The sequence below is a fragment of the Cololabis saira genome, chromosome 21, assembly GCF_033807715.1.
Source record: "Cololabis saira isolate AMF1-May2022 chromosome 21, fColSai1.1, whole genome shotgun sequence".
NCBI classification, from domain to species: Eukaryota; Metazoa; Chordata; class Actinopteri; order Beloniformes; family Belonidae; genus Cololabis; species Cololabis saira.
In genome coordinates this window covers 26,699,676-26,726,839 of record NC_084607.1, presented here as the reverse complement: position 1 = coordinate 26,726,839, position 27,164 = coordinate 26,699,676, and the positions used below count along the sequence as shown (strand labels likewise).

The 27,164-nt window shown below is 42.3% G+C and overlaps 1 protein-coding gene across 3 annotated transcripts in view; it reads left to right on the top strand.

The window, feature by feature from the left end:
• LOC133421975 (myocardin-related transcription factor A-like) overlaps window positions 1-26,010 on the top strand; it is a 39,903-nt gene extending 13,893 nt beyond the window's left edge. The window contains exons 3-19 of one of the 3 annotated variants that reach the window (XM_061711802.1): window positions 7,329-7,384; window positions 7,826-7,901; window positions 8,015-8,176; window positions 11,580-11,674; window positions 12,071-12,187; window positions 13,552-13,614; window positions 13,697-14,025; window positions 14,100-14,271; window positions 14,506-14,755; window positions 14,963-15,117; window positions 18,097-19,011; window positions 19,960-20,157; window positions 22,027-22,143; window positions 24,136-24,282; window positions 24,370-24,447; window positions 24,665-24,713; window positions 24,835-26,010. In XM_061711802.1, coding sequence (XP_061567786.1) covers window positions 7,329-7,384; window positions 7,826-7,901; window positions 8,015-8,176; window positions 11,580-11,674; window positions 12,071-12,187; window positions 13,552-13,614; window positions 13,697-14,025; window positions 14,100-14,271; window positions 14,506-14,755; window positions 14,963-15,117; window positions 18,097-19,011; window positions 19,960-20,157; window positions 22,027-22,143; window positions 24,136-24,282; window positions 24,370-24,447; window positions 24,665-24,713; window positions 24,835-25,397 — 3,542 coding nt within the window. In that variant the 3' untranslated portion in view covers window positions 25,398-26,010. Of the gene's footprint in view, window positions 1-7,328; window positions 7,385-7,825; window positions 7,902-8,014; window positions 8,177-11,507; window positions 11,675-12,070; window positions 12,188-13,551; window positions 13,615-13,696; window positions 14,026-14,099; window positions 14,272-14,505; window positions 14,756-14,962; window positions 15,118-18,096; window positions 19,012-19,959; window positions 20,158-22,026; window positions 22,144-24,135; window positions 24,283-24,369; window positions 24,448-24,664; window positions 24,714-24,834 lie in introns of all 3 variants that reach the window. The other 2 variants (XM_061711801.1, XM_061711799.1) reach the window with 2 other exon arrangements.
• Window positions 26,011-27,164: the final 1,154 nt, after the last annotated feature.

The following is a 27,164-nucleotide window of genomic DNA, read 5'->3' as shown; positions in this document are numbered from 1 at the left end:
TTAAGACTTTGGTACTCCAAAGAACGTATCATGTTCTTCATAGAAGTCTGTAGAAAATGAGCGGTGACACAGGAAGCTCTTCGCTGCACGTATTAACTGCTTGTATACATAAAAAAAAAAATCTTCTCACCAGGTAAATGGTTGAATTATCAAGCTGTCAATGACTCATGTTGACCTTTTCATGCATTCCCCTCACATTTGTAGAACTACACAAAATACAGACACAATTTTTACTTTTCTAAATATTTTCTTTTCTTAATGCACTTGCTGGTTCTTATCTTCACTGGCAGACAACGTTAATTTGCAGGTTTTCAGAGTGTGAAAATAGAATGTTCATAATGTAATTTTCTATTGTTGACAATGAGCAGACAGCTGAGGTTTCACTATGTGGGTAGTGTACCGCATGTGTGAGAATGAGCCAAGACAAAGTCATAGTGGAGCTGTGGCTGGAGCAAGTGCTATCCAACCGCCTACCTGCCTTGACATGCGTTTCCTGTTTCCTTCTGCTCTGCCTCTTTTTAGAAACTCACAGGGATCAAAATGGTTCTTTGTGTCATTTCACTCAATTACTGTAACACACGTCTTTCCATGCTTCTTAACCAAAGCTTGAACACAGTTTGGAAGAGTGGATTTGTAAATAAAGCAGACTTTAGCATTAAAAAAAATGATGATAGCATTTATTCTTCCTGATTTATTTCTTGTAATTATCTGAAACCTTACCTGGAGCAGCATTGGCGCACTGGGTGATACTATAACATGTCGACGTGTCCTTGGAGATGGCATTGAATCTTACATTGGCCCTGATGTTCCAATCCCTTAGATAAATGGGGAGTGGCGTAAACTCAGCAAGGTGCTGACAACATTCTTCAGAGATGTTTGGTCACATTGATCTGATTGGATCACCCAGTTTTTGCAGGTTTGTTGGCTGCACATTCAAGATGTATATCTCCCACCACACCGCCAACAAAAACCCAGCCTACAAGCGCAGCTCAAAGGTGCTCAGTCAGGTTGAAATCTGTCAACTTTGGAGGTTACCTGAGTACAGTGACCTCAATATCAGGCCCAGGAAACCAGTTTAATATGATGTGAGCTGTGTGGCACGTTGCTTTATCCTGTTGGAAGTGAGCATCAGAAGACGGGTACACTGCAATGATAAATGAAAGAACATAGTCACCAACCACACTGAAATGATAATCAGTAGTACTAAAGGGCCTAAAGTTTAATAAGAAAACATACCTTATCCCATCGTACTACCATCCCCGACCTGACACACTGATACAAGGTAGCACGGATCAATGATTTCATGTGGTTACATTCTATCATGAATACCATCTGAATAGTGAAGCAAAATAAAAGGCTTATCAGACCAGGGAATGTTTTTACCACCATTTCCATCATCATTTTGGTGAGTTGGTGCAAATTGGTATCTTGTTCTTAGCTGATAGAAGTGGCACCAGATGTAGTGTTCTGCTGCTGTGGCTAATCTGCTTTAAGCTTCAGCGTCAGTGTTCACAGATGGACCTCAGTACATTGGTTGTAACGAGTGGTTGTTTATACTACTATTGTATTTTTCTTAATTTTGAACCGGTCTGGCCCCTCTGCTCTGACCTCTGGTATCAAAACGTCCTTTTCTCTCTAGATAACTAGTGAACACTGGATTCTTTCTTTCTTTTTCAAATATTTTTATCCCGATTTTTTCCCCATTTTATCACCCAGTGCTCCTACCTAAGTCAGTCCTGGGCATTTCCTCTACCAACCACGGGAGGGCCCTGCACTGAGCTCAGGTCTCCTTCTTAACCTGAGGAGTGAGCAGGCTGCTTCTTTTCACCAGACAGGGTGGGGTTTCTCCAGCCGGACGTAGCGCGTGGAAGGATCACGTTATTCCGGCCGGATCCTCCCCACCCCATCTGTTCCCCGGTTGGCCAGAGGGGGCATGTATAGCCCAGGACTGTGTGCATGTTTTTGTGAGGGTAGCTCACATTAGCTACCAAGGTAACACGGGGAGAACATGCAAACTCCACACAGAAAGGTCCTTTCACCAACCCCACCCAGGGTGTGGGTCATGCTGAAGTCATGGGGGAACTAACACGCACTCAGCGCCCACAGCGTCCCAGTTTCTTTCTTTGACCATACTATCTAAACCCTTAATGATGATTGTTTCATTATAAAAAAACATAGTAGGTCAAAAGTTCCTGAAAAACCCAGACCAGGCCTTCTGGCAACAACAACTGTGCTGTGTTTAAAGTTTATTAAATCCCCTTTATTCCCCATTTGATGCCTGGTTTCAACCCCAGCAGGTCATCTTGTCTACATGCCTCAATTCATAAAACTTCTCCCACGTTCGACTGACTATATATTTGCTAGTCATTCGGCAGTCGAACCGAAGTGTACAGCTAAAGTTGTCACGGTTTTGAGTTAAACTCACAGTTTTTCATTTTTGGTTTTTAAGTTTCTGTTTTATTTTGAAACCCCATGTCCTTGTGTTTAAGTTATGTCTTGACTTTCCTTGTTCCCATCTTCCCTGATTGTGTGCATCTGTGTCTCATCAAGCCTTCTGTGTATATCTTGTCTTGTCTTTCCCTTGCACCTTACTGCTCCGTACTGTTCTACCCCCCATGTGTGAGGTCAGGCTATTTTGGATTTTGTCATGTTCATGTTTTTTGAAATCCTGCTAAGCAGCGCTTTTCTTGGTTCAAGTTAAATAAATCACGTTACAGGAACTCCTGCCACCTTGTCTCTCCTGCATCTGGGTCCAACTCTACCACACTGTGACAAAAGTAGAGGTTGAGGGTTTAATGTAACTTGATTTTGGGAAGCAGCAAATATTTGGAGATTGTTGGGATTCACTGGCACAAGATGACTTTGGTTCATGTGCTGGTTCAGCCCTCCAATGTCCATTTTACTTGTAGCTAATGCACACCCCCATATCTGGTGGCAGGAGACGCAGATACTAGATAAATCAGGCAAATAATGACATAATGTACTCTTGCAGCACACAAGAGAAATGGGAAAAGGTCAGCTCTGATCAAATGCAATTCCTGCTCCAAGCGGCCTAAGTAAGACGTCATAAAAAGAAAGCTTGCATTTGCTACATCGTACAAACAATGGCACAATTTAAAACTGAGTCCACATGTTGCAGCAGTGTAAGGATCACCAGTAAGAACTCACTGAGTCAAAAAATTAGTTTTACTTTTAAAATTCTGAATTCAGTTTTATCTTTTGTGTTCGGACATCATATATCCTTTTCAAGGGAAACCCCCCCCCCCACCCCCCCCCCCCACTTGATTCATGTCATCTAAAGCCTATTTCCATCATTGGATGATGCCTGACACTTTTTGTTGATATGCTTTTTGGCCTCGTGTTTCTTAGTACCAGACCATGAACCTTGTACGGGGTGAGTGGGTGACTGTGGAGGTTTGTTTCCAACTTCTGAATGTCATGTTGTACATTAGGGTTGTTTTTAACCGCAAAAAATGCACTGGAAGTTCACAACCTGCTAAAAGTGATAAACCAAGTTTTACTGCTGCAGTTGGTTCACAGGTTTTTGGCTCTGCAGTTGATACTCTAATGAATACATAAATCTGAATGTGTCCGGGTTCAAGTTCAAGCTCACTGGCATCAGAGAAGCATCTGATGTCTGGTCTTTGTGTGCAGCCTGTGAAGTTTACAAATAGAGAGGCGATTAATCAGCCGAGTCGTAGGGCAATAAAGTAGAATAAAGAGGAGCATTTCAGTGAAACCACAAAGGAAAAGCCCCAGTCAGCAGTGGACTCAACATAAAATAACCCATCAATGCCAGAGGAAGCAATGCAGCTCAACGTCCTCAAAGTTTAAAGACCAGCAATGTTGGTCAGCCACTCATGCACATAATGGCATCTTTTCGCTCTGACCTCATCGTAACGCTCTTTACTTCCTCCTCCTTTATTTTCCCTTCAGTCCCTTCTGTTGGTCCATTTTTCTTCCAGCTGCCTCTCCTCATTTATCTTCTCTTGGTCTGTTCTTCATTTCTTCATCTTCTTCATATTCATCCCTCTGCCTTTCAGTTTCAGCTCTACTTCTAAGATCCTAACTCTCTGCTCATCCATCCATCCCTTCCTGGATCCCACCACTCATTTCCAGTATAGCTGACTGACAGGCACGTTCATGTGCCCTCAAGGAAGCTGCACACCCCCCCGTCGTAGAGGGGTGAGAGGTCTGAGAGGCCTGTTGTCTCTGGGGTGTTCAAGAGTGAGTGTATACCAGCAGTGTGACAGTGCTCAGTGACGTGAACTGAGGCTTGAGCAGGTACCTGCAGTCTTGCTCTGGGTTTGCTAATCCAGTCACCACTATGTGTGTGTGTGTTTATGTCTGTACCGTACAGTCAGAAGGTATTAGGAAAGCAAAACATTTTCTGAAGTGTGAGTGCCAGTGAGTTGGATGTGAAGTTAAACTCCAACTATGCCCGATTACAAAATATTATGCTGCGCAGTAGGGATGGGCGGTATGGACTAAAAAATGTATCACAATAATTTCTGGCATTTATCCCGATAACGATAAAAATTACGATAAAAAAAATACCAATTCAACTCCACCTTTGTAACTATAAATCTATCTCGCTCTCAGATCCGCCATGTTTGTTACACAAAAACGTCATCAACGGGAATTTATCCTTCTTTCTTTCTTTCTTTCTTTCTTTCTTTCTTTCTTTCTTTCTTTCTTTCTTTCTTTCTTTCTTTCTTTCTTTCTTTCTTTCTTTCTTTCTTTCTTTCTTTCTTTCTTTCTTTCTTCCTCCTTTCCTTGTTTTCTCCCTTCCTTCTCCCCTTTCCTTCCTTCCTTCCTTCCTTCCTTCCTTCCTTCCTTCCTTCCTTCCTTCCTCCTGCTCTCTCCTTCCTTCCTTCCTTCCTTCCTTCCTTCCTTCCTTCCTTCCTTCCTTCCTTCCTTCCTTCCTTCCTTCCTTCCTTCCTTCCTTCCTTCCTTCCTTCCTTCCTTCCTTCCTTCCTTCTTTCCTCCTGCTCTCTCCTTCCTTCCTTCCTTCCTTCCTTCCTTCCTTCCTTCCTTCCTTCCTTCCTTCCTTCCTTCCTTCCTTCCAAAAATCAGCTTTACACAAAGACGTCATCAACGGGAATTTATCATTTTTACCACGAGATGACAAATTCTTATTGTGAGGAATTTTTTTGACGGTATATTGTGAACAGTAAAATATCGCCCATTCCTACTGCGCAGAGTATACAGTATTTACTGGTTCTAGTGCGGCGGTCATCGTTAAGTGCAACTATGCTACCATAAAAGCCATTGTGCTACAGCATCTGTGTCCAGCCTCTATTTCTAGCAAGCACAGGGCGGTGACAGCTGCAGACAGCTTCCACTTTAGCGGCTCACCTCCATTACAGGATAGACCGCTTAGTTGTGGGTTGGATATTTTAGTAGAACATAATCCAGGTATTTTGCCACTAATAGACAATCAGTACACACTGTTAGCATGGGGAATAGTTTCAAAAACAGCTCATGAAATTACATTTGACATCTTTAATGATCGTGTTCTTTAGCCACCATAACACATGGTGTGTACTACTGTAAATTCTTTATATCTCTTTAAATATCCAGATAGAGATCCCAAATAGAACCAAATATAGTCCTGCAAGAGCAGTGTGCGTACCGGTGGTTCTGACTGGGGACATTAGGGTACAAACAATAGCATGTGGGCTGTAACCTGCCTATCCAATTAAAAGTTAGTCATTTCAAAACACCTTGGTGGGAAAGCGGGAGATCTAGGTGGACTGAGTCACCTTGCCGTCACCAGCACATAAATTATCCTTTATCCCTCTACTCTTCTCTCTAACTGAAAGACGTGGCTTCTTGGCTAAACTTAACTATCCTAGAAACTTGGTGGCTTCAGAGAGGCAACCTCAGAGCAAGTCTGTGAGTATAACATAGTAGTAATTGTCAGTACAACAAGCCACATATTTTTAATACGAGTGATCATGCTCTCTAAGATGTCAAATTAATTCAAAATGCTGAGTGCTACAACTATCTAAAGTGATGACAGCTAGCTGTTGATGCCATAGACTGCTGTCACTCAGAAAGACACCCCAATTACATAGAGATTTGTGACATTTGTGAGATTATTTATCTAATGAGGTACATGAAAACATATTGGTATGTGAAATCTGTCTATGGAGACCAAAACCATTTTTTTTCTGCAGAAAAAGTTTTAACATGCAAGTTATTGTAGATTGATTAGCTTTTACATCCAGTCACTAGTGGTCATTTGAGAAACAATGTGCTCTGGCATTTGTGGATCGTGTCAAACTAGAAAGCGTAATGAAGCTCCTCAATCAACACACAAGATGCGGAATGCTAAACGTGCTAACCCGCATGTTTGTAACTACATCAGCGTGTGTTTTCAGACTATTACACAAGGGGCACACTGATCCAACAGCAGATTCATGAGCTGAAGTCATTTCAGTTTTGTTTATTTCTCCATTTTACGGCTACATTGATGCCTACAGGCCAGAAGGGCAGCATGTAGTGCCAGCCCTTCAAACTGGAGAAGTTTATGTGCTTGGGGAGGAAATAGTGGACACTGCAATCTGACCTTTACTTACAGGTGTATCTGCATAAAAATCCACATCTAAAAAGTAAAAAGGTAATAAAATGAAAGGAATTAGCTATTGTTCCTTAATGGATGTAATATTGATGTCATTACTCAGTTTATAGTTTGTGGTTGTTGGCATATTGCCTTATCTTCCTTCATTCCTTCCAAACCAGATGTTTTCAACTATTATTGTTAAAAAAAAAATTAATTCAGGACTGATATAGAGCGGCTGACTCAGCAATTTAATTTCATAACAGTTTTGTTTATGGTGTAAGATCTGAAGTGCTACTAACCTCAAGGTTTTTGCATAATCGCAGACCTACAGGAAGTCATGCTGAAGTCCTTTGTGAGAGTTGAACAGTTTGCAGAAATTCATCTGCTTTGGTTTCGCTTCTTTGGCTGAAGCCTTCAGGCTCCATCCCATTAGATTTCTATTTTGACTCTGGGATTTTTTTTATTTTTCTTTTGCTTTTTCCAGCACTCCTCCCGGGACCAGTACCCTGGATATTCTGCAGTTTGTTCTGTCATGGTGCACAAGTACATTACATAAACCTGTACAATGAGAGCAGGCATTTACTATGGTGATATGGTAATCAGGAAAAGCTTTGGTTATAAACAAGCTAAAATCATCCCCATCAATAAACCTATTTATACTGGACTGTGGAAGCAAAGAGCCATTTAAACCTATTTTGCTCTCCTCACTAGCATGAAAACACATTGTAATGATAATCCCCTCTCTTTTTTCTTCTTCAAGCACTTAAAAGTTCAGCTGCCCTCCACGAGCAGAGACGGAGCCTGGAACGAGCACGGGTGAGTGTGTCATCCTCAAAACCGTCACCGCAGTCAAAGCCAGCCCAGGCGTTCTCCGTCTTTGACTGGCGTTGTAACACGTGACATCATTAAAACAACTCTGGTATAATCCTGTGATTCAGTAAAGCTGGAGTAGAGAAGTAAGAGAGGGGAGATGAGGGCATCTGCACAGGAGATGAATGTTCTTATTGGAGTGTGAGGGGCAATGCAAAGGTACACACTCCGTGATCTGCAGTTATGAGGCACATGGAGAGACTGCAGAGTAGTCAAACCCAATAAATCGACACTTCTGTTTGGATGTGTTTTAATATATGATGAATACATAAATACGACAGTAATCTCAACTCTTATATCGTTCTGACAACTGTGTCTTCAGCCTAGAAGGGATATGCACCTAACAATATATGACTGGATAATTGGTTTAAATGTGTCTCCCTCCAGACTGAACACTATCTCAAGAGGAAGATCAAGAGTCGTCCAGAGAGATCTGAATTGATCAGGATGCACATCTTAGATGGTAAGCACACATAGTGATAGCTTCTCTGGATCTCTTTGGAACCAGTGAGTAACGCTCAAGCACCCTTGCTCCTTCATGAAAACCCTCCTCGTTTGGTCCATGCATGTTCCTAGACACGGCAGTAGAGCAATCTCTCCAGACCAAGCAGCTGCAGTTGAAGAGAGCTCGCCTCGCTGAGGATTTAAACGATAAGATCGCCCACCGGCCAGGGCCCATGGAGCTGATCCACAAAAACATCATACCTGTTCACTCCAGCATTAAACAGGTCATCATAGGTGAGCCAGGACATTCCCTGAATGATTTTGGACCTCTGCTATATTCAGCTGTACTTGTGATGTATTTAAATGTTGTTTCTGGGCAGCACAGTGGTTGGGTGGGAAAATCATATAGATACGAAACTTGGTACATAAATTCAAAATAGCAAACTTCCCTCTGTACATATTTGTCAGGCCTCTAGGTGGCACTGCAATAAGATCATTTGGATTTTGGTACATATCTCAAGAATAATATGGGCTATCTGGTATTTCTTTTATGGTTTGATTCCTTGTAAGGTCCTGGGTTTAAATGACCTAGCTATGTCCATTTCTGTCAGCCTGATTTCCCCACCATTATGAAAAGACTGAGAGTGAAAGTAAAATGCACTAAACTGAGGCCATTCATGGTATTCTCATGAAACTTGGCAACATTTCTCAACTTATCTCGATAGAAACTTGTAAGAATCTTGATTGGATGACCTGTTTTAAAGTTAAAGTCAACTCAACAGTTCTGAGTGTGACTTGAATGTACTTTTTGTCCAATAAAATTTAATCTAATGATCCAAACTTACAAAAACATCAGTACAACATTCTTTGCAAGCAAGCCACATTTAGAGAAATTTCATCCATAGGGAGTGTTACGACTCACACCTGCCAACAGCTAATGATCTGTTGAAGATACAAATATGAAATGTGTTGTCCTTGAACAAATGTTCAACTGAAAACAAAACCTAAAGTACAACCTGAATAACTTTTCAAAACATCTGCTTTACAGAAAATCACATTCAGAGAGTCGTTATGAATATTAAAGTGCGATATTAATGAAAATAGGCTCATTCATAATGGCATTTTGAAAGAAAATTTCAAATTTGCTTTATAACAAGAAAATCTGCGCATACATGACATCTCAAGAACCATGCAGCTAGCCTGCATGATAAATCTTCTGATTTGTTGGAAGATCAGCAATCAGTCCCATTTGTGCTATTTCTGTCTTTCAAATTTGTCTTGTCGTTTTCATTAAACAGGAAGTGAAAGTAATTTCAATTAATATGAGGATAATTTTCATACATTTTGAGACAGTTCATTTAAAGACAACGCTAATGAAAAGTTTTGAAAAAGATTTGGATTGGAGCATCTGTTTCAATGATGCACACAATTCATGGTTGTGTTCCAATGTCACTGTTTGACCTGTATCTTATGATGTCATGATTCAAAATCAGAAAAATAATGACTTTCACTGTGCGACTCTCTGGAAGCATAGCAGATGTTGTAAAATGTTGGCCATAAAGAAGTTACAAATTGGAAATTTGGCATATTTTTAGAAGGCTTCACCTGTTTACTGGAGCTATAGCGGCAACTGGATGAAGCCGTGGGTTGTGATGGCTGTGAATGTGCTTGGACCCTGATGAGTGATGCCCTCAACAGGCAGCAAGAAGTCAAAACACAATTACCTGTTTTTCCACCGAGAGTCTGTCAAACTTAAAACGGCACAAAGGAACTTTGCACATTTTAGATGGTCCCTCTAAAGCTGTGGAGGGCTAAGTGGTTTTACAACACCTACAAGAGTATTTATATATTTCGCTACTGAAATTACCCAATATAGTCATTTGCCCAGTAAATGGTAAAATTTAAATGACGCAACAGCTGCATTTATATGAAAAACAACATGATTATTTGTTATATGCCCTGTATAAATGGGGAGAAGGGAAGTGCAATATAAATCTAACATTGTAATGTATCACAGCACACCCACACGGTTAATATCCTGACAGGATGTGCCCTCCTCTGGCTATCATCACACTGACGCTGCCCGTCAGATGCTTCAGCTGTGCCCATCGCACACATGTGCACACACATTCACACACATTCAGACACATTCACTCTACAATGAACAAATACACACATTCACAAACTGGCACACAAAGCCCCCCTGACTCAGTGGTCATGCTTCAAACTGCACCCTCTGAGGGTTTAGAAAGGTTAAAGTGGAGTACAGTGAATCATTCATGGCCTCTCATCCCTGCTTGACAGACGACTGGGGAAGACATCAGTTTCATTTCAGCTGTCAGCTTTAAATAGTCACGGTGTCTGTGAATAAAATACAGAACCTTTTATTAGGAGAATCGCAGCGCTTAATGAAGCTGATCAATCTGATTTAATGAGCCCCAGTCTTTGAATTTTCCATGCAGTAACAAAATAAACAGGGGATGGTACTGTCAGAGCAGATTTGTACATAGACTTATATTTAGAACGCATTTTAAATGTGCTCAGTCCTGCGTCAGAACTGAGTAAGAAAAAAGAAAAGAAGCCAGTTACTTGATTGATGCGCTGCTGGAAGAGTTCAGAGATTCAATAACAGGTGATGCTGCTGGATTATCCATCTCTGTCACCGATACACAATAAACACTATTACATTACTGCCACTTTTCTGTGGAAGCTCTGAGATTTACACAGTTGACATGCAAAGATATAACTACACGGGTCACAGCATGCACACATGCGTGCACAAACACAGCACGGCAGTGGGCAAGTCATCCCATTATTGGATCAGAGGATATTAAATCAGCCCCATGTTGCGCTTCCATCATCGCCTGCTGATGGCAAATTAATGACCAACAGTCTGCTCTACATAGCCAACCTCTGCACCCCATAGCAGAGGATAACTTAATAACACACAACTGTTACAAAGACGGTCTCTCCAGCAGTCCAGGGGATCCTTGCAGGCATTAATATTCCCTCAGTCCCACTGGAGAGTCATGTATCTGCATAATAACGTTACGCTTATATGTGCGCCTGAAGGAAAGATTATCTGGACTTTGATATATTGCTGCGCTGTACTGTGGGATGACTATATCTTTGCATTACTTGTTAACCCTCATCTATTCATTTTAAATTCTGGCCTGGAAAATTATCCTGAAAAGAGAATATTCTTAATTGCAGGCAAACAGTCGGAGCTATCACGTAAACACATAAGTTACAGGAAAGATCCTCCAGAACTTAGAGTATCGTATTATCCGTGTAGAGAGAGAGAGACGGCATCTGTCACATGAAAACCAGTACGAGTGTGTGGGTGGCTGGAAAACACTGGTGCTAATTTGTAGTCTATTAACAAATTACCGGGGGCGCTAGGTCTCGATTTGAAAGAAACCCAACGAATTAAAAGGAGAACCTGTAAACGCAAGCGATAAGAGTTGAGTAATTAGCATCTCATTTTGAGGATGTACACATGAAAGGCAGGTGATGTATACAAATGCATGCAAGGAGGCTGATAACAGCAGCCGTTTCTCATGTTTAGCGGGACATAAATTATTTCCCTTCCACCACTCCTCATAATCCCTCCTTTCCCACTTAGAGACACAGTTTCCAAAGGCATCAGGGGAGAACTCATCATGCGATGAGCACAGTAATGACAGTCTGTCTCCAGGGCAACCGGTAAACCAGGATTGTCCTCTGGGCTCAGAACCCGTGTGCTCTCCAACAGGGAAACTGGCGCAGAGCATCATCCCATCTCCAACTCAGGTATGATCACTCAAAGAGGCAGTGTTGCGCACCGCCTAAACCTAGAGGTCAGAGTAAATGGGATTCTTTTGTCGCAGTCACAACAAAAAATTACATTTTGTGTTTGCTGGGGGTAGATTGAGTATGCAGAGTAAATTATTGTTTGGTTGCACATTTTAATTAGCCCCTATGGGAGTTTCCAGTTCTGTGGCCAAGATTCAAAAACTGATCTACGGAAAAAAAAGATGCAACCAGCTGATGTCCATAATGACCAGTCTATCAGTCTATCAGGACCAACGCAGATTAGTGTTGAATCGCAAACAAGCATACTGTTTATTTGATCTACTTTAATGAGCACGCTCTTCGAACGATACGTCTGCATTCCTCATACAAATTCTCCATTATCCTCTAAATCAGGTTCCTTCATCAACTCTTACTTTTACACCGATCTCTGGAGCCGCCGGTTCTCTGAAGCTGTCCAACGGGACGGTAGCACCATCCGTCCAGAGTATGGGTGCAAACCCTCTCATCAAAGTAAGCGACATTTATCAATAACTATTTCTTTTGTCTGGGAAATATAAAAAATATGCTTGCTGTTCATATTCGCTAAAGTTGCCAGTAGTTGCTTCGTTTGTGCTCCTGCTTCTCTCTGATGGGCCAACTGCACCGCCAGTTAGCGTGTGGCTAACCCTGCCTTGTTCAAGATGGTTTTACTAGATCCCCAGGACTTTGAGTTTAGTTTGGACATGAATGTGATTGTAGTGTGTTGATGCAATTAAGGTTTAGCTTATTCACTGTTAAACTGGCTGAAAACCAGAAGTACGCTACAATGTCAATAAGAACCCTGCAAAATTAGGGGTAATATTGACATTAGTGCTAGTGACAGTTTAACTGGCACAATGGCTGCTCAGTGTTGCAAATAACAGGAAGCACTTGTTAAGCCACATTGTTTCCAGTCTATGAATTACTCTTTTCACTAATGGGTTTGATTTTTATGACCTTTTTATAATCTCAAACGGTATAGGCAGGGGAAGCTATCAGCTGGATTTTTGCTACAGAAAGACTGAGGCTCCGTTTACACGGAGCAAAAACGGTGGCGTTTTCATGCGTTTTGGCCGCTCGTTTACACGAAAACGAAACACAAAGTCACCAAAAACCATAATTTCTGAAAACTCCGGCCAAAGTGGAGATTTTCAAAAACTCTGTTTTCACGTTTGCTTGTAAACGGAGGGAAACGGAGATTTAGGCTTCAAAACGTCACATTATGCAACAGAAACGTCACCAGCGTCATGTGTGCAACCTGTGTTTACAATTTCTTTGGCCACCTTCAATATTTTCTTGTATTTTACCTGTTTTATATTATAAAGTCACACTTAAAAGTAAGTCCACTTCTCTGTCACTCCAAACGAAAGACTCTTGTTCCGCCTTGGAAGTAACTGGCAGTCAAGGCTGATTTATGGTTCCGCGTTACACCAACACAGAGCATACGGCGTAGAGTACGCGGCGAAGCGCACCGTACGTACATGTAGGCTACGCCGTCGATTTAACGCGGAACCCTATTATTCAGGCTTCACACGTGTCATTTGTTGAAGTTTTTTTCCAGGATTCTGATTGGCAGCATGGCTTTATGCTTCTCGTTACACTGCCCCCTGCAGGTTTGGATGCTCATTGCACCTTAACAGCGGATTTATGCGGGTTCATGTAAACAAGGATATTTTTCAAAACGTAGAGGGGGAAATATCCGTTTCTGTAAATGTGTAAACGTGGCCTTATCCATCGCAGCTGTTTGTCACCGTATTTGCTGCTTGACATACACGACATCTGTTGCATGTAATACACATTTTCAAAAAACTGCATGCAAACAGACATCAACAACTTTTTTCTTTGAATTATCCCAGCCAAAACCAAATCCTGATCGCCTTTCCCAGAGACACAAGAAAAGCAGGGACAACAAACCAAAGGTACAGTTTTCTTTTAAATTTGTTTTCGGCATGTGTACAGAATGTCGTTAAAGCCTAAAGTTGTTAATGCATCACTTTCCAGATAAAGAAGTTAAAGTACCATCAGTACATTCCTCCTGACCAGAAGGGAGATGCAGGGCCTCCTCCCCATCTGGACTCATCCTACACCAAGATCCTCCAGCAGCAGCAGCTGTACCTGCAGCTCCAGATCCTGGGCCAGCAGCAGCAGCAGCAGCAGCAGCAGCAGCAGCAGCAGCAGCAGCAGCAGCAGCAGCAGCAGCAGCAGCAGCAGCAGCAGCAGCAGCAGCAGCAGCAGCAGCAGCAGCAGCAGCAGCAGCAGCAGCAGCAGCAGCAGCAGAAGCAGCAGCAGCAGAGCTACAGGTACCCAACCATCCTGCCTGCACCACCCAAGTGAGTGGGGAGTTTGCAGCGTGAGTTCTGTTAGCATATGTGAAAGGTTTGTTTGACTTACTCTCTCCCAACAGAGATCAGAAGACGTCCTCCTTTTCCTCCCCCAATACCGCCTCCTCACCCAGCTCCCCTGTAGCTGCTCCTCCAACGGTCCTGTCTAACCAGTGCAGCCACCTCTGCCTGAGCTCTGCTCCTGTAGGTGGGACCAACGCAGTGCCGCTGCATCCAAATCTGGATGGAATGAAGGTCAGTCCGACAGCAGCAGGCTGGCAGAGCTTAAACCAAGTGAAAGATCTTCTGTTGTTAAAGTTGTGTCACAGAAAAAGTGCCCCCGCACCTCAGAGCTGTTAAAAAGAGACAGTGACAGATTATTCCGGCTACTTGTTTTCTCTTCCCTTTTTGCCTTTGATCTCATACAATTTTCTTTTCCTCCGTCTCCACCGCCGAGGCCAATTTGTCTTTTATTTTGCCTCCTGTCAGGTCGCAGAGCTTAAGTGTGAGCTGAAGCTTCGCAGCTTGCCCGTCTCTGGCACCAAAAACGACCTCATTGAGAGGCTGAGGACCTACCAGGAACTGAGCCAAGGCGCCAGCACTACCTCCCCTCCGACAGCAGGAGGTCTCACAGGGCCGGGGCCCGAGGCAGCAAGGAGATCCCCCAAAGCTGCCTTAACCACCACCACTAACACGAGCACAACACGCCAACAGCAGTTTCAGACATCTTCGCTTAACGGTCAGTGGAATAATTCAAGGCACGCTCATATATTACATCCAAGCAGTCAAAGGAAAGAGAATAGTATTTTAGTCGTAGGTGTTTTTTTTATTCAGGAACTGTCAGTTACTCCATTGACTTTCTAAGGATGAATTATACATTAAGAGCTGAAAAATAAATTACACTGCTCCGTCTCCCTAAAGTCTATTTTCTTCTATTCCTGTGCAGCAGATGCTGGCAGATGTTTCAGTCCAACTGCAGCAACTCCTCAGCAGCTCATGATAGGTGGCAGCAACCTCAACCCTCTCACCCCTCAGTCCAACTCACCGTCTGCTTTGAGCCCGAAAGATGCCAGCTTTCATGGCAACCCGTCAGAAGAACTGGTCAGACTCTTGTTTTTTTGTTGTAACCCAACACCTAACTTCATGTGCAGACGCACTCAAACATATGTGAATTATTTCAGAACTTCTGTCAAGATTTGTCAATGTCTTCATGCTATAATGTACCCTAAGGAGTATTTTTTATCAAGACACATCAGCATCAAGAGGGAGATGTGAAAATGTAACTTTATTTTTTCTTATCTGTTGGCTCTAAATTAAAGCAATTCTAGATGGACCTTAAACCAATCAGAGCGATGAAACGTCTCTGAGCTGTGTGCTTCCTTTCACTAGTTTTGTCATATCCCATCCATCAAATCTATCAATCAAATCAGTACTGGTGAAGGCAGAGAAAAAGCTAATCGCATTCTTCCGGAGGAAATGAAACAGAAATCTGGTTCCCAGTTAAATACTGAAAACAATGCAATGCGTGTCCTCGACAGAAGCGTTTTAAGAAGAAAAATCCCTTTTTCTCTTTTTTAGGGCAGAATATAATAGAGTAGAATATAATAGACTTTTAATGACGAAGTTTTGGAAAATATGTACTTTTAAAGTTTTTAGGAGACACCAGAAAGTTTCAACTCATTTCTTAGCTTCTTTCTGCACCAGACTTGGTCCTTGGGACTCACTGTGGCTTGTTTTTGATATCAAGTAAAAGAATGAGAGTGAGAGAAGCTTCAAGCACCGCTTTTTATTCTTTTTTAGTTCGTCTCGGCGCTGCTGAAAAGTCCGTTGGGAGCCGTGGGCAGCTATGAAGTAACAGAGCTCCTGGTAGATCTGGTCGTTCCTTATCGCCCGTCTAGATCCCTTTTTAATTCTCTCCTCAGCCACCAGGTTTATGAACATCTGCACCTCAGAGTTGGATCACCAAACAAACTTTTGAGCTGCCATTGCCTGTCGAATAAAATGAACAAGAATCCGCCGTCAGAGTCAGCTGATGTCACATCCTGACTCAGACGTCTGACTCCAACCCCCCGACCAATCGGTGGCCTGTAGTGTGATGAGGTCAGATACAGCCGAGTCAGCCGCTTAGAACCTCAGCTGAGTAGTTACAGAAAAGTATCTACTCGGCACGTTAGACCCCTAGTGGAAAAGTGCCGAAACCAAGTTAAGGCGAGGCGAGTAGGTACTAGTGGAAAAGCGTCATTAGAGTGCAGCCTCAATGTTCACCACATTACATTGTTTCAGTTTTCAGTTAGTTCAGCTGGTGTTCATTCAGGTATTTTCACTCTTACCCAAACGCTGCCTCACGTGGCAACGGCCAGTGTTGCCATTCAATAACATCAGTCTGAGTGTAGTGTATTGTTTCCTTGAGAACCATCCTGAAGCTAAGACCTAAGAGTACACAGTAACTGCATTTTTGTCCCTGCTGCGCGCCATCGTTTGTTCGTACCACTCTTGGCAAATTATACAGTTTGTGACTGAAGCAGAAACTTTCTAACGTTACTTTCTTTTGACATATTTATTTTTGCAGTCCATCACAACTTATAATGCCCTGCTCTGCTGACTGAAGAAGCTTCTTAGCTCAAACGTGACCCCGTAGTGGGGGTTTCCTACCGTTTATGTCCGTTTGTTTTGTTAGGTTTTGTTTTGAGGGTATATGTTTGGATATCATTTTGGTTCTTTAACGGACCAGCCCCAACTTAAGATAGGAAATTATGACATGAAGTGTTTCCTACTTTTTTTTTTATAAGTCCTCTTCATCGTGAAGTATGGTAGGAAGACTATTTAACTTTTTAATTATTATTTCAGAGTCATTGATATGGTAGTACTATCTGGTATTTTCAATTAGTGCAATGAGTAGAATTTTTGGTTTGAATATTTGGCATGATTATAGCACTATGAAATATGTCTTGTTGTGTATGAACTTTGACTGACTTAATTTTTTATTGGAAGTTGAGATGTGGGGGTTTGTGTTCTATGTATGTACAGTATACCCCTCTTGTTGTGATCGAAAATATAAAAATAAAAAAAATTAAAGCTGCAAGCAGCAATGAACGGGCCATCGCGCGTGCAATTTTCACCAATAAAAGTCAGGACTCAAAACTAAGTCCGATGACTCTTTATGTCAAACCATTCAAAAGTTATGGCAGAAAGTAGGAACTATCAAATATGGACCAATCAGATGAAGGGGGGGCGCGCTTTTTGGCGTCTAGCATCACCACGGTAACGCTTTTGACTGAGAAAAGTAATGCGCATCGTCGCAGGATGGAGACGCACATTTTGATGTATAACACACCTGGGTGCACGTTACGGTTCGGGCCGTATTAACGGCCGAAGAAATGTCATAAATTGCACCAAAATGACACGATTAATTCAAAATGGCCAACTTACTGTTTGGTTTTGGCCATGGCGCCAAGAGACTTTTCTTTAAGTTGCGACATGATACAGGTGTGTACCGATTTTCGTGCATGTACGTCAAACCGTATTGTGGGGCTTGAGGCACAAAGTTTTCTAGGGGGCGCTGTTGAGCCATTAGGACACGCCCATTAATGCAAACCATGAAATATCAAATTTATCACCAGGCCTGGCTTGCGTGCAAAATTTGGTGACTTTTGGGGCACGTTTAGGGGGGCAAAAAGGCCCTCATTTCGTCGGAAAAATAAAAACGAGAACAATTCCTACAAATACAATAGGGCCTTCGCACTGTCAGTGCTCGGGCCCTAATAAAAAACGTGACCCCGTATGGGTCGGACTGAGGCCGCAGAGCTCTAACACCATAACTGAAACGCACCAGAGTTTGCTGATAGCTGTACTCATACCGCCTCTTCAGAGAGGCCACTAGAGGTGTTTTTTACTCCCGGGGTTGATGCATGAACTGTCCCGGTATTTTTAAAAAGGATTTCTAAAGAATCTTACTTTAAGAAATAAGTTCAGGTTAATTTATTGGGTCCAGCCAAAATATATATTTTGCTCACATCTACAAACAAAAATTCTATCAACAACTCAAATGGTATTCAAAATCGTCTCTTTTTTTCTCTCTAGATGAGCTCTCCTCTCGCCGAGCTCAGCCTCCAGCCATCTTCAGCAGCTCACCTCCCGGCTAACATTAAAGAGGAGCGCACATGCTTCACTGCGGCACCTTGTCAGTTATCCTTAAAGTCTGCCTCTATCCAGAAAGCCCGCAGGACTTCTTCGGCTGTGGCCACCGCCACACCTGCAGCTCCTCCTCTGACTGTGGACAAGGACAGAATGCTGTGGGAGAAAGATAAGCAGATTGCAGAGCTTACCAGGATGCTGAGGCAGAAGCAGCAGCTGGTTGAGGCCCTGAAGATGCAGCTGGAGAACGGGAACAGAGAAGATCCAGAGCAGCTGGTTCTTCTCAGAGTGAAAGAAGAACCTCCTGATAATTCTGGTGCTGCTTTGTCGAGTATCCATACATCACTTCCCCCTCAGTTATTGTCTTTTCCATGTGGGGCAGATGTTTCCAAGGTAACCGTCAAACAGGAAGCTGTTGAGGCCGACATAACTGGAACTGAAGCATCAGTGCAGATTGCAGATGCGGGCGGTCTCGGACCGCAGCCGTCTTCGGTTCAGACCCAGAAGGTGCCGGACAAAACGCATTTGCAGCCCAAGCCGGACCAGAAAAGACGAAAAAGCGTTTCTCCCCAGCAGTCGGCTCTGCAGAGGGCTCAGCAGCAGGCCTTGCAGAAAGTCCTGCAGAAGCAGCAAATGTTTCAGAGCCACATTCAGGTAGCAGACGCTCAGCAGGAACTCTGTCAGGTGAAACAGAAGAAGACTCAAAAGCTGCAGCCCAAACAACAACAGCGTCAGCAGCCTGAACGTCCACTGCAAGTGAAGCAAACAATTGTGCCAAAGCCACAGAATCAGCAGCCCGAGCAGCGGCAGCTACAGTCCAACCAACGGCAACAAATCCAAATACACTTGAAGCAGAACCAGGTAAATGCAGCAGGAATGGCTTTTACAGTTGTGCTAAGAACTCTGTATTCTGTTTACAAAAATACTTCAATTAGTTTTTTCTGACTGTAAAATGGATGAAGTCTTTCCACGTTTATGTCAGTTGAGATTTCTGAATATAATTTTCAGGAAGAGATTTGTGAACATTCAGGTCTGGTTTGGGTTTCCAGAGGCCTAAAGGTCCCACGTTAATCTCTCCGAGCAATAATGTAAAAGTATAAACAGCAGGGGGACACACCTTACTTCTCAGGAAGTAAATGACTTTTGGCTCATAAGATGATTTGGTGTGAGTTATGCAAATGAAGCCCTTGCTGTACCTTTCTGTACCAACACAAGCTTAAAGGCCAAGCAGAGAGGGAAGGCCGCTGCTCCAAAACCACCTTAAAAAAGCCAGATTACAGTTTCCAGCTGCACAAGTTTACACAGATGTTCTGTGGTCACATGAGAATAAAATTGTTGTGTTTGGTCATAATTGTCATTATCGTGTTTGAAAGACAAGAGACAAGAGGGAAGCTTGACTCAAAACAGCTATCACAAAGCCTGTCCTATAGCAAATGTGTGGGCAAAGCCTGAAAGACAGACAATATGGGAGCAAGAATGCTCTAAAATCTGACTCTTCCCCCAGCTTTGCCAGGAGGGATAAACTTTGACATTAAAGAAACGTTTGGAGTGATTTGAAATGTTTATATTAACAATTTAGTTTCTATATATTTTTTTAAATCTCCATAAATAGGCCTACATTTAGTTATTTCCCCTTTCTCTTTACGTTTTATAACTTTTAGTTTTTTTTTTGTTCCTGTTTTGTTTATGGGGATGATGCAGAGGCTGCAGAAATGTATGTGTCAAATATGATACATCAGGTATTAAGGAAATATAGGAAATCTTACAAAAAAATCAAAACATGTAATATATTCCTTCTTTTTCGTACAGGCACCTCAAACAAACCTTAGCAAGCAGTCTGGTTCTGCTCCCTCCTTCACGCTGGATCATCTAAAGAGCGAGTCCATCCCAACTCTAGTCAGCGACACCAACGGCAACCACTTTCTAATTTCACTGACCAATCAGGATAATGGGGGCCAAAGAACTGACACCTCAGAGGGAAATGCGGCAAGTCACATTACATTACAGGTACATGAACTCCTTGCTTATGGTTGAAAATATACATTTGTGTACACAATCTAGTACCACCAGATTGAATGTTTCTCGTGTAAAAACCTAATACAAGTCATAACTTTCCTTTCATCTGATCTGTCATCTGTAGTGGGTCTCGGTGTAATACAATGTCAGATGAGCATATATTTAAGAAAAAAAATTAAGCCAAAAAGAAAATAAATGTTGGCAATACTAAGTGCCCCTTCTTGCCTCTATGGGATTTAAGAGGGTTGGCTGCAGCCAGGTGCTGCTAAGCATCATTCCTGGATGTTTTTGGTCATTATCAGATTTGCAGATCTCTATAAAAGCAGACGCTATGATAGGTTGCTGGTCTGGAGCTCTCAGATTTATATTAATACAATGCCAAGAGGGAAGGACATAAGCAATGGTCCAAGACAGTAGATTCTAAACACTAAATTTTTGCAACATATCAGTCTGGAAACTATTATTTCATAGGCAGATCTTCTTCTAAATTCTTAGTTACAGATTATGTATTAATTATATAAACTTCGATTCAGTTACAGTGTACAATCATTTACAAACAATTTGGAGTTCAAAATAAGAAGTTCTAAAATAAGAAAGATTATTATTTGCGAAAATGAAACCCAATTGAAAGGCTGTGATGGGCCGCCGCAAGGGGTGTGCGAACCGTGGGACCGCACGGGGCCTCGCGCCCCAAGGGGCCTCGCCCTATGGGCGTTTTTTTTTTTTTTTTAGTTTTTTTTAGTTTTTTCTCTTATAAATATCAACAGTCACGTTACATTACAGACCTAAATGTGTACTAGTCTGTGCATATCCATAAATATAGGTGCAATGATGCGCGTGTCGGTTGTTCAATACAACTGATCAGACCAAGCGCAGACACAAGCTGCTCTGATCCAGACGGGTGGAGTTGGAACAAACTGTCACACAATGTAGAGAGAACGAGACAGATTCAGGAAATTTCCATCAGGGGATGAAAAAAGAAAAAAAACTAAAGAAAAGAAGAGTTTAATGCCTCTCTGAAAGGCTCGTTTGATACATTTGTTACAAAAATCACCGATCCGACCGGGTCTCAAGCAGCCGTGGGGCCCCGCGTCGAGGCAAGCCCAGATGATGAGGCAGGGGAAGATATCCAGTATTTTGCTAATTGGAGAGTTAAAATTGTGCATATAGACACCCGATCCGACCCGAAAAACCCCAAAATTTCGCGCACGCTCGCTACGCTCACGCCCCCCCCGACCATTTCGCACAGGGCCTCACAAATCTCTCAAAGACGGCTCTGCATACAGGATTTAAATATTTTCAGTTATTGCTGTTATAGGTGGAGCCACAAGCCATTAAATCATGGGGGTGCTGATGTTTACTCATGACCGTGTGTTCATGCCCATGACGATTTGTGTACTGAGAAATTTATGGGGTTTAATTTGACCGAGCATGCAGTTTTATAAATGTATGCTCGTGTGGACAAATGTGTTGGTGCCCTCATATTAAAGAAAGACCATTGTGGGTTTTTCTGTCATCAGCCAACTGACATGGTTATAGATGTAGGAAATGAATCCTTTATCAGTACTCGGCCACAAGGAAGCATCAAGATAAAGTCAGTGACTCTCCCAGAGGGAAAGCTACACTCGGATCTGCAGATGATCACAGCAGTCAGACTGGTCTTTTCAGATGCCGTCTGTTACTGCAGCTGCAAGCGGCGACAACTGTCAGCTCAGTGGTGTAGATGATAAACCAAGAAGATGAACAAAAACTTTGTCTTTATTGGCCTGATGCAAAGTGATAGGACTTTTCTTAGCTTTTCAATCACTTCATTTTAATTAAAAAAAACATTTCTAACTGTTTGACTTGTTTTTCCCGTAGCGGGTCCAGTCTGTGCCAGCCAAACTCCCGGGTCAACGCTCTGTTCAGGTTTCCAGGGCAGACAGTGGGACCAAACAGCAGATGAATGTGGGATTTTTGAAACAGCTAAAACCAAAGGTGAGGTTCTGATAAAGGCTAATAAATCCGACTATGCAGCCCACTTAAAATGGCTTTAGTAGCATTAGTGTTTTAAAACAAGAGGGAAATTATGCACAGCTCCTACAGTAATTCATTGTCATATACTGCATATTTAGCTTTGTAACAGTAACAGAGTGCTGTATTAGAAGACAGCAATTTATTGAATACATAAACTATTTAAAGGAAAGATGTTAACTGATTCCCCCAAATGGAGGCACTAAGTTCAGGTGAAGTCGTCCACTGAGGGAGGGAGACATGTTTTCAATATTCATAGCGTAGCCTACCATTTTTTATATAAACCCCAGTGTTACATTGCATTTTTCTGCTAAACCATAGAGCCCCAGAGTCTCTTTTTCTGTCTGTGTTATAGTAACAGAGCAGCCTGTTAATGCTCCACAGAAACACAGGAGACCAAGAGAACTGCTCCTGTGAATCCCATTCCTGTGGAAATTAATGATGTACGCTGTTCAGGACAATGATAAATGACTGACAGCACCCTGATGATGTTATCGTTACTTTGCTAATTACACCAATGACATCCTCTGTCACTGTCATTCTCATGGTATTAACAGGTGAGGAATAAAGAGTCCAGCTCACCCTGACTAACGGGAGGTTAGTCAGGTCTACGGGAGGTTTATCTCCCGTAGAGTTTAGGTGTACCGGGCACTTGTTCTTGAGAGTATAATGCCCTTGTTATAGATACCTTATGGGATGCAACCTTTCCTTCTTTCTTCACAACTTCTAAGATACTCAGGATGGTGTTACTTATCTTAAAATTGCGAAATGTATGATATTTCCAGATCTGGAATATCCTGGATAAAGTTCCTGTTGACAAATCTAAATTAGACGAGAACCTTTTAAACCACAGCAAACACAGACTGATGCTCTGCAATAAATTTGAGTTTAATCAAAATGCTGTAAATTGGCTCATGATGATGGTGATGATGATGATGATGATGATGATGATGATGATGATGATGATGATGATGATGATGATGATGAATATCAGGCTGTATTATTATTATTATTAAAATGATACAACTATTTACTTTGACTTCTATTTCTAGATGGTACAGATCCAAGATAATTCATGTCTTTTTTTCTCATCACCTTCCTGTAATTTGGTATTATACTTCACTTTTTATTGCAATTTATTTTATTTGTAAGACATTTAAAAAGAAGTTGGTGTGAGGCCAATGTTATTTTAAACAGGTAATAATGATTCTTTGTTAAAAATCCATGAGAGCCGTTTTCAATAAATATCCCAAACAATTATTAAAATATTTAAAAACATTGTTCAACAAAGAGAAATCTGAAGGGATTTCTTTTTCTTTACAGTGCATGCTGTCAGGGTGAAGGCATGAGGGTAGAAGCTGTGATCTTTCAAAAGGCATTTATCAACAGTTGACTGACTACATATAATTATTTTAGAAGCCTTTTTCAAGCACTAAAATATGGAGTTACATTCATAAGTGCCACTTGAAATTTTATTTAGGCAAAGAAAAGTCCATATACTAACCTTGTCTAGAGGCAGTTTTGACATCTTTGGACTCGGAGGCATCTGGGACGGAGCATTAAGCTATAAAATGTTTACTGTGGTCGCAACAATCAGTCTTCCATGCTTGTAATCCTGACCTCTGTTTCCCGACCCAACAGAGAGAGGAGGGATTTTTTTACATGAAAAATGCAGCTGGAACAATACCGGACTGTTTGACACATGTTTGCAGAAACATTGTGACAAAGTAACTGAAAGACTTCACTGGCTTCACACGCATCTTGTTTTTTTCATACAACTTTTTCTGATCATCCGATTGGTCGTCATCAGTGAATGAATGGTAATGTGTAGTTAAAAGGTTTATCTTGGATGTTTACTCTAAACTGGTCTGAAAGTTGCTGAAAATCTCATTGAACAAAGTAAAAGAATTGTCCAAGTCTCCCAGCTGAATGATATTGTACTTTATCTCCTTGAAGACACAGAATGGAGCACTTCAGGTATCTGTGGAGCCACCGCAGCAGGAACTACCTGGTTGTCTGTCGGCCCCACCCGGTCTGCAGCTGTTCTTCAAGGACCAGGGGTCAGCTTACTGGATGAAAAACATCTCACCTTATTCTCAAACTGTAAGCACTCCAACAGTCAAATGCATGATCTTGCAAGTTTTTTTTCATAAAGGAACATGGTAGATTTTCATTTCTCTCATCATTTAGATTACCCATGGTCTCGCTGCCTTGTTGAGTCCTCTGTCTCCAGTTTCTGAGAAGACAACAGCTTCACCGCCTGACAAAGTGAGATGTGTTTTATGCCTAATATTCTTTTAAAAATGAGCTGGTTCATTATGCTGCAAGACAATTTGAATGTTCTTATTTGACTTTCTTATTTTGGTTTTACCGTAGTATTCTCTGTACATCATGGTTGCTCACATACGTCCGCCATTTCGTGGGTTATGTGAACCTTTCAGACCGTTTTGACGTCTGACATCTTGTTTTATGTGTCTGTCATCAGGATAAAGAGAATGAAGAGGATTTCATTGATAACATCTTGCAGGATAAAGGTAGACGCAGCAACTGTGCTATTGTTGACTCAATAATAAAACTTCAATTACTTCTTGAAAAACTTTGATAAAAGTTTTTTTCACAAGTAAGTGTTCTGTGTTTTTTGAATTTTTTTCTCAGGAATGTCCAACACCTTCACACCTGCTTCAGAACCCTCTCAGGACCAACTCCAACCAGACAACTCAGTTTCTTCTCTTCCTTCCTCTCCGCTCCATCTGTTGCTGTCTCCCCCCATCCCTCCTAGTTGCAACACCCCAGAACCTGTCCCCTCCCCGCAGTCTGAGCTGCGAGCTTGTGCTGACACCACAAAAGAGAAACCACCGCATCTCAGTCACTCTTTAAATGGACGCCTGGAGGACTTTTTGGAAAGCACCACTGGAAAGCCTCTTCTGGGGGTGGAGCCTGGTGGCCTGTTAACGTTGATCGATGACCTCCACAGTCAATTGCTGTGCACTCCCAGCATCCTGGACGACCCTATGTTTCCCATGGATACCTTTGAAATGGCAGGAGAGGGGCAGCAAATGTTAGACATTGCAGACTGGTTGGACCTCACCATGGAGAGAGACAAGGATGAAGAAACTCCCACACTGGGTCCACTTGGCTCCCAAACCCCTCTTAGTGTTTTCTCTACAGACTTCCTGGATAGTTCTGACCTCCACATACACTGGGACTCTTGCCTATAGCAAGCAGCACTCAGAAAAGTGCAATCCAGACGAAGATGAGTGCATTAACACAGCTACAGCAGTGATCAGCGACCACTTCGTCCATCCATCCATTATCCATACCTGCTTCTTCCTATTCAGGGTCGTGAATGTCTCTTGGAGCCTCTCTTCGGGAGCTTTCAAGTCAACTCAGTTTACTTTTATACATCAAGAAGATGGTCTCCAGCAGTGAACTGCTAACTGAACATCTTAGGTAACAGAAACTCATTGAGGAGGAAGAAAAAATTAAGGAACTATCATAAAAGGACTAATACATGCCACGTTGTACCAGCAGATTGAAGGAGTCACTCCATTGAGAAGTCATATCAGTGGAAAAAAAAGGCTGGTCTGAGGCAAAGCATTAAATTTGTGGTCTAAGACACCAGACGCCGCGTGTAGAATGTGGCTCTGAGACGATTCAGCATGTAACAGCTGGGTGTAAAATACAGGCAGGTAAAACCTACATGGAACCCCAAAGGGGCTCAATTACCCCTTTTCCACCAAACCGGTTCCAGGGCTGGTTCTGGGCCAGTGCTGAGAAACTGAGCTGAGAAATGGTTCGCTTTTTCATTGCTCGTGTGCTAAGGGGAGCCACATCACTGAAAACGTCACTTACGTTGTTGCGTTTGCATTGGCGCAAAAATAGGAAGCAACAACTACGTATTTGCTCTGATACGGACATGGTCTGCGTAGCACCCTCCATGGACCATATCGCTAAAAGACAGCTTGTCTCCTCCACAAACCACTGCTGCTTTGCTGCATCCATATTAATTTGTCGCTTATTTGAAAATGTCACTGTCTCGCAGTCTTGCTATTGCCGTTGGTCTTAATAACTCTGCCCCCTCCGCTCACGTAAGCGGTTCTTTCCTCTAGCCCAGCAAAGAGTTGGTGCTACCTTGGAACCGTTTTTTCTGGCCTGGACCCAGTTTTTTGTCCGTGGAGACAGAAAGCCCCGTTCCAAACTCAGCACTGTCCCAGAACCAGCCCTGGAACTGGTTTGGTGGAAAAGGAGTAAATGTGGTTTTATAATCTGACACCAATACAGAAATGTCATTCATACAGTTCCTTAAATGACCAATAGGGGTTGGCTCCAGAACCGAGTCAATATTAAATTTAACAATTTTACGGCCACCAATTTGTGCATAATTATGGACATGTTTTGGATTAATTTAAGTTTCTTCCTTTTTTGAGTGACAGCTACATTGCAATCTAAGGTACCAGACGTTTAGCTGTGATGACTTTAGCTACTTAGAACTTCACACGTGACCTGCAAATAAAGAGACCACACTCATTAATATTTTAAAGGTGATATGGCTAACGCCAGCAAGCAGACTTTGGTTATTAGCTTGACCAAGTGCGGCTGGTGGCCAAGTGTCACTGTTGGCTGGGTGCGACTTCTGCTGACTGGCCTTTGGCCAGCAGCCAAACTAGTGGCTGGAGGCCACGTTGGTAGCCAAAACCGACAATCAATGGACAGTTTTGATCAGAATAAAGTAAGGTAGGATTTGTAAGTGTTATATGTCAGCATGCTAAGCTAAAAAAAGCTATCTTGTAGTATCTTAAGTCAAACAGGCATGTTCTAGGTGTGTTTGTCCACCCTGTTTGCTCATTTTGGTGGAGTCAGCTCCGGCCAAATGGCTTCCCTCCACTGGTCCAAAGATAGCCTTCAAAACCAATCTTCAAAAGCCTATGGGTGACATCCCAGAGGGGCTTTACACTTCTTTTTACGGTCTATGGGAACCCCAGAAC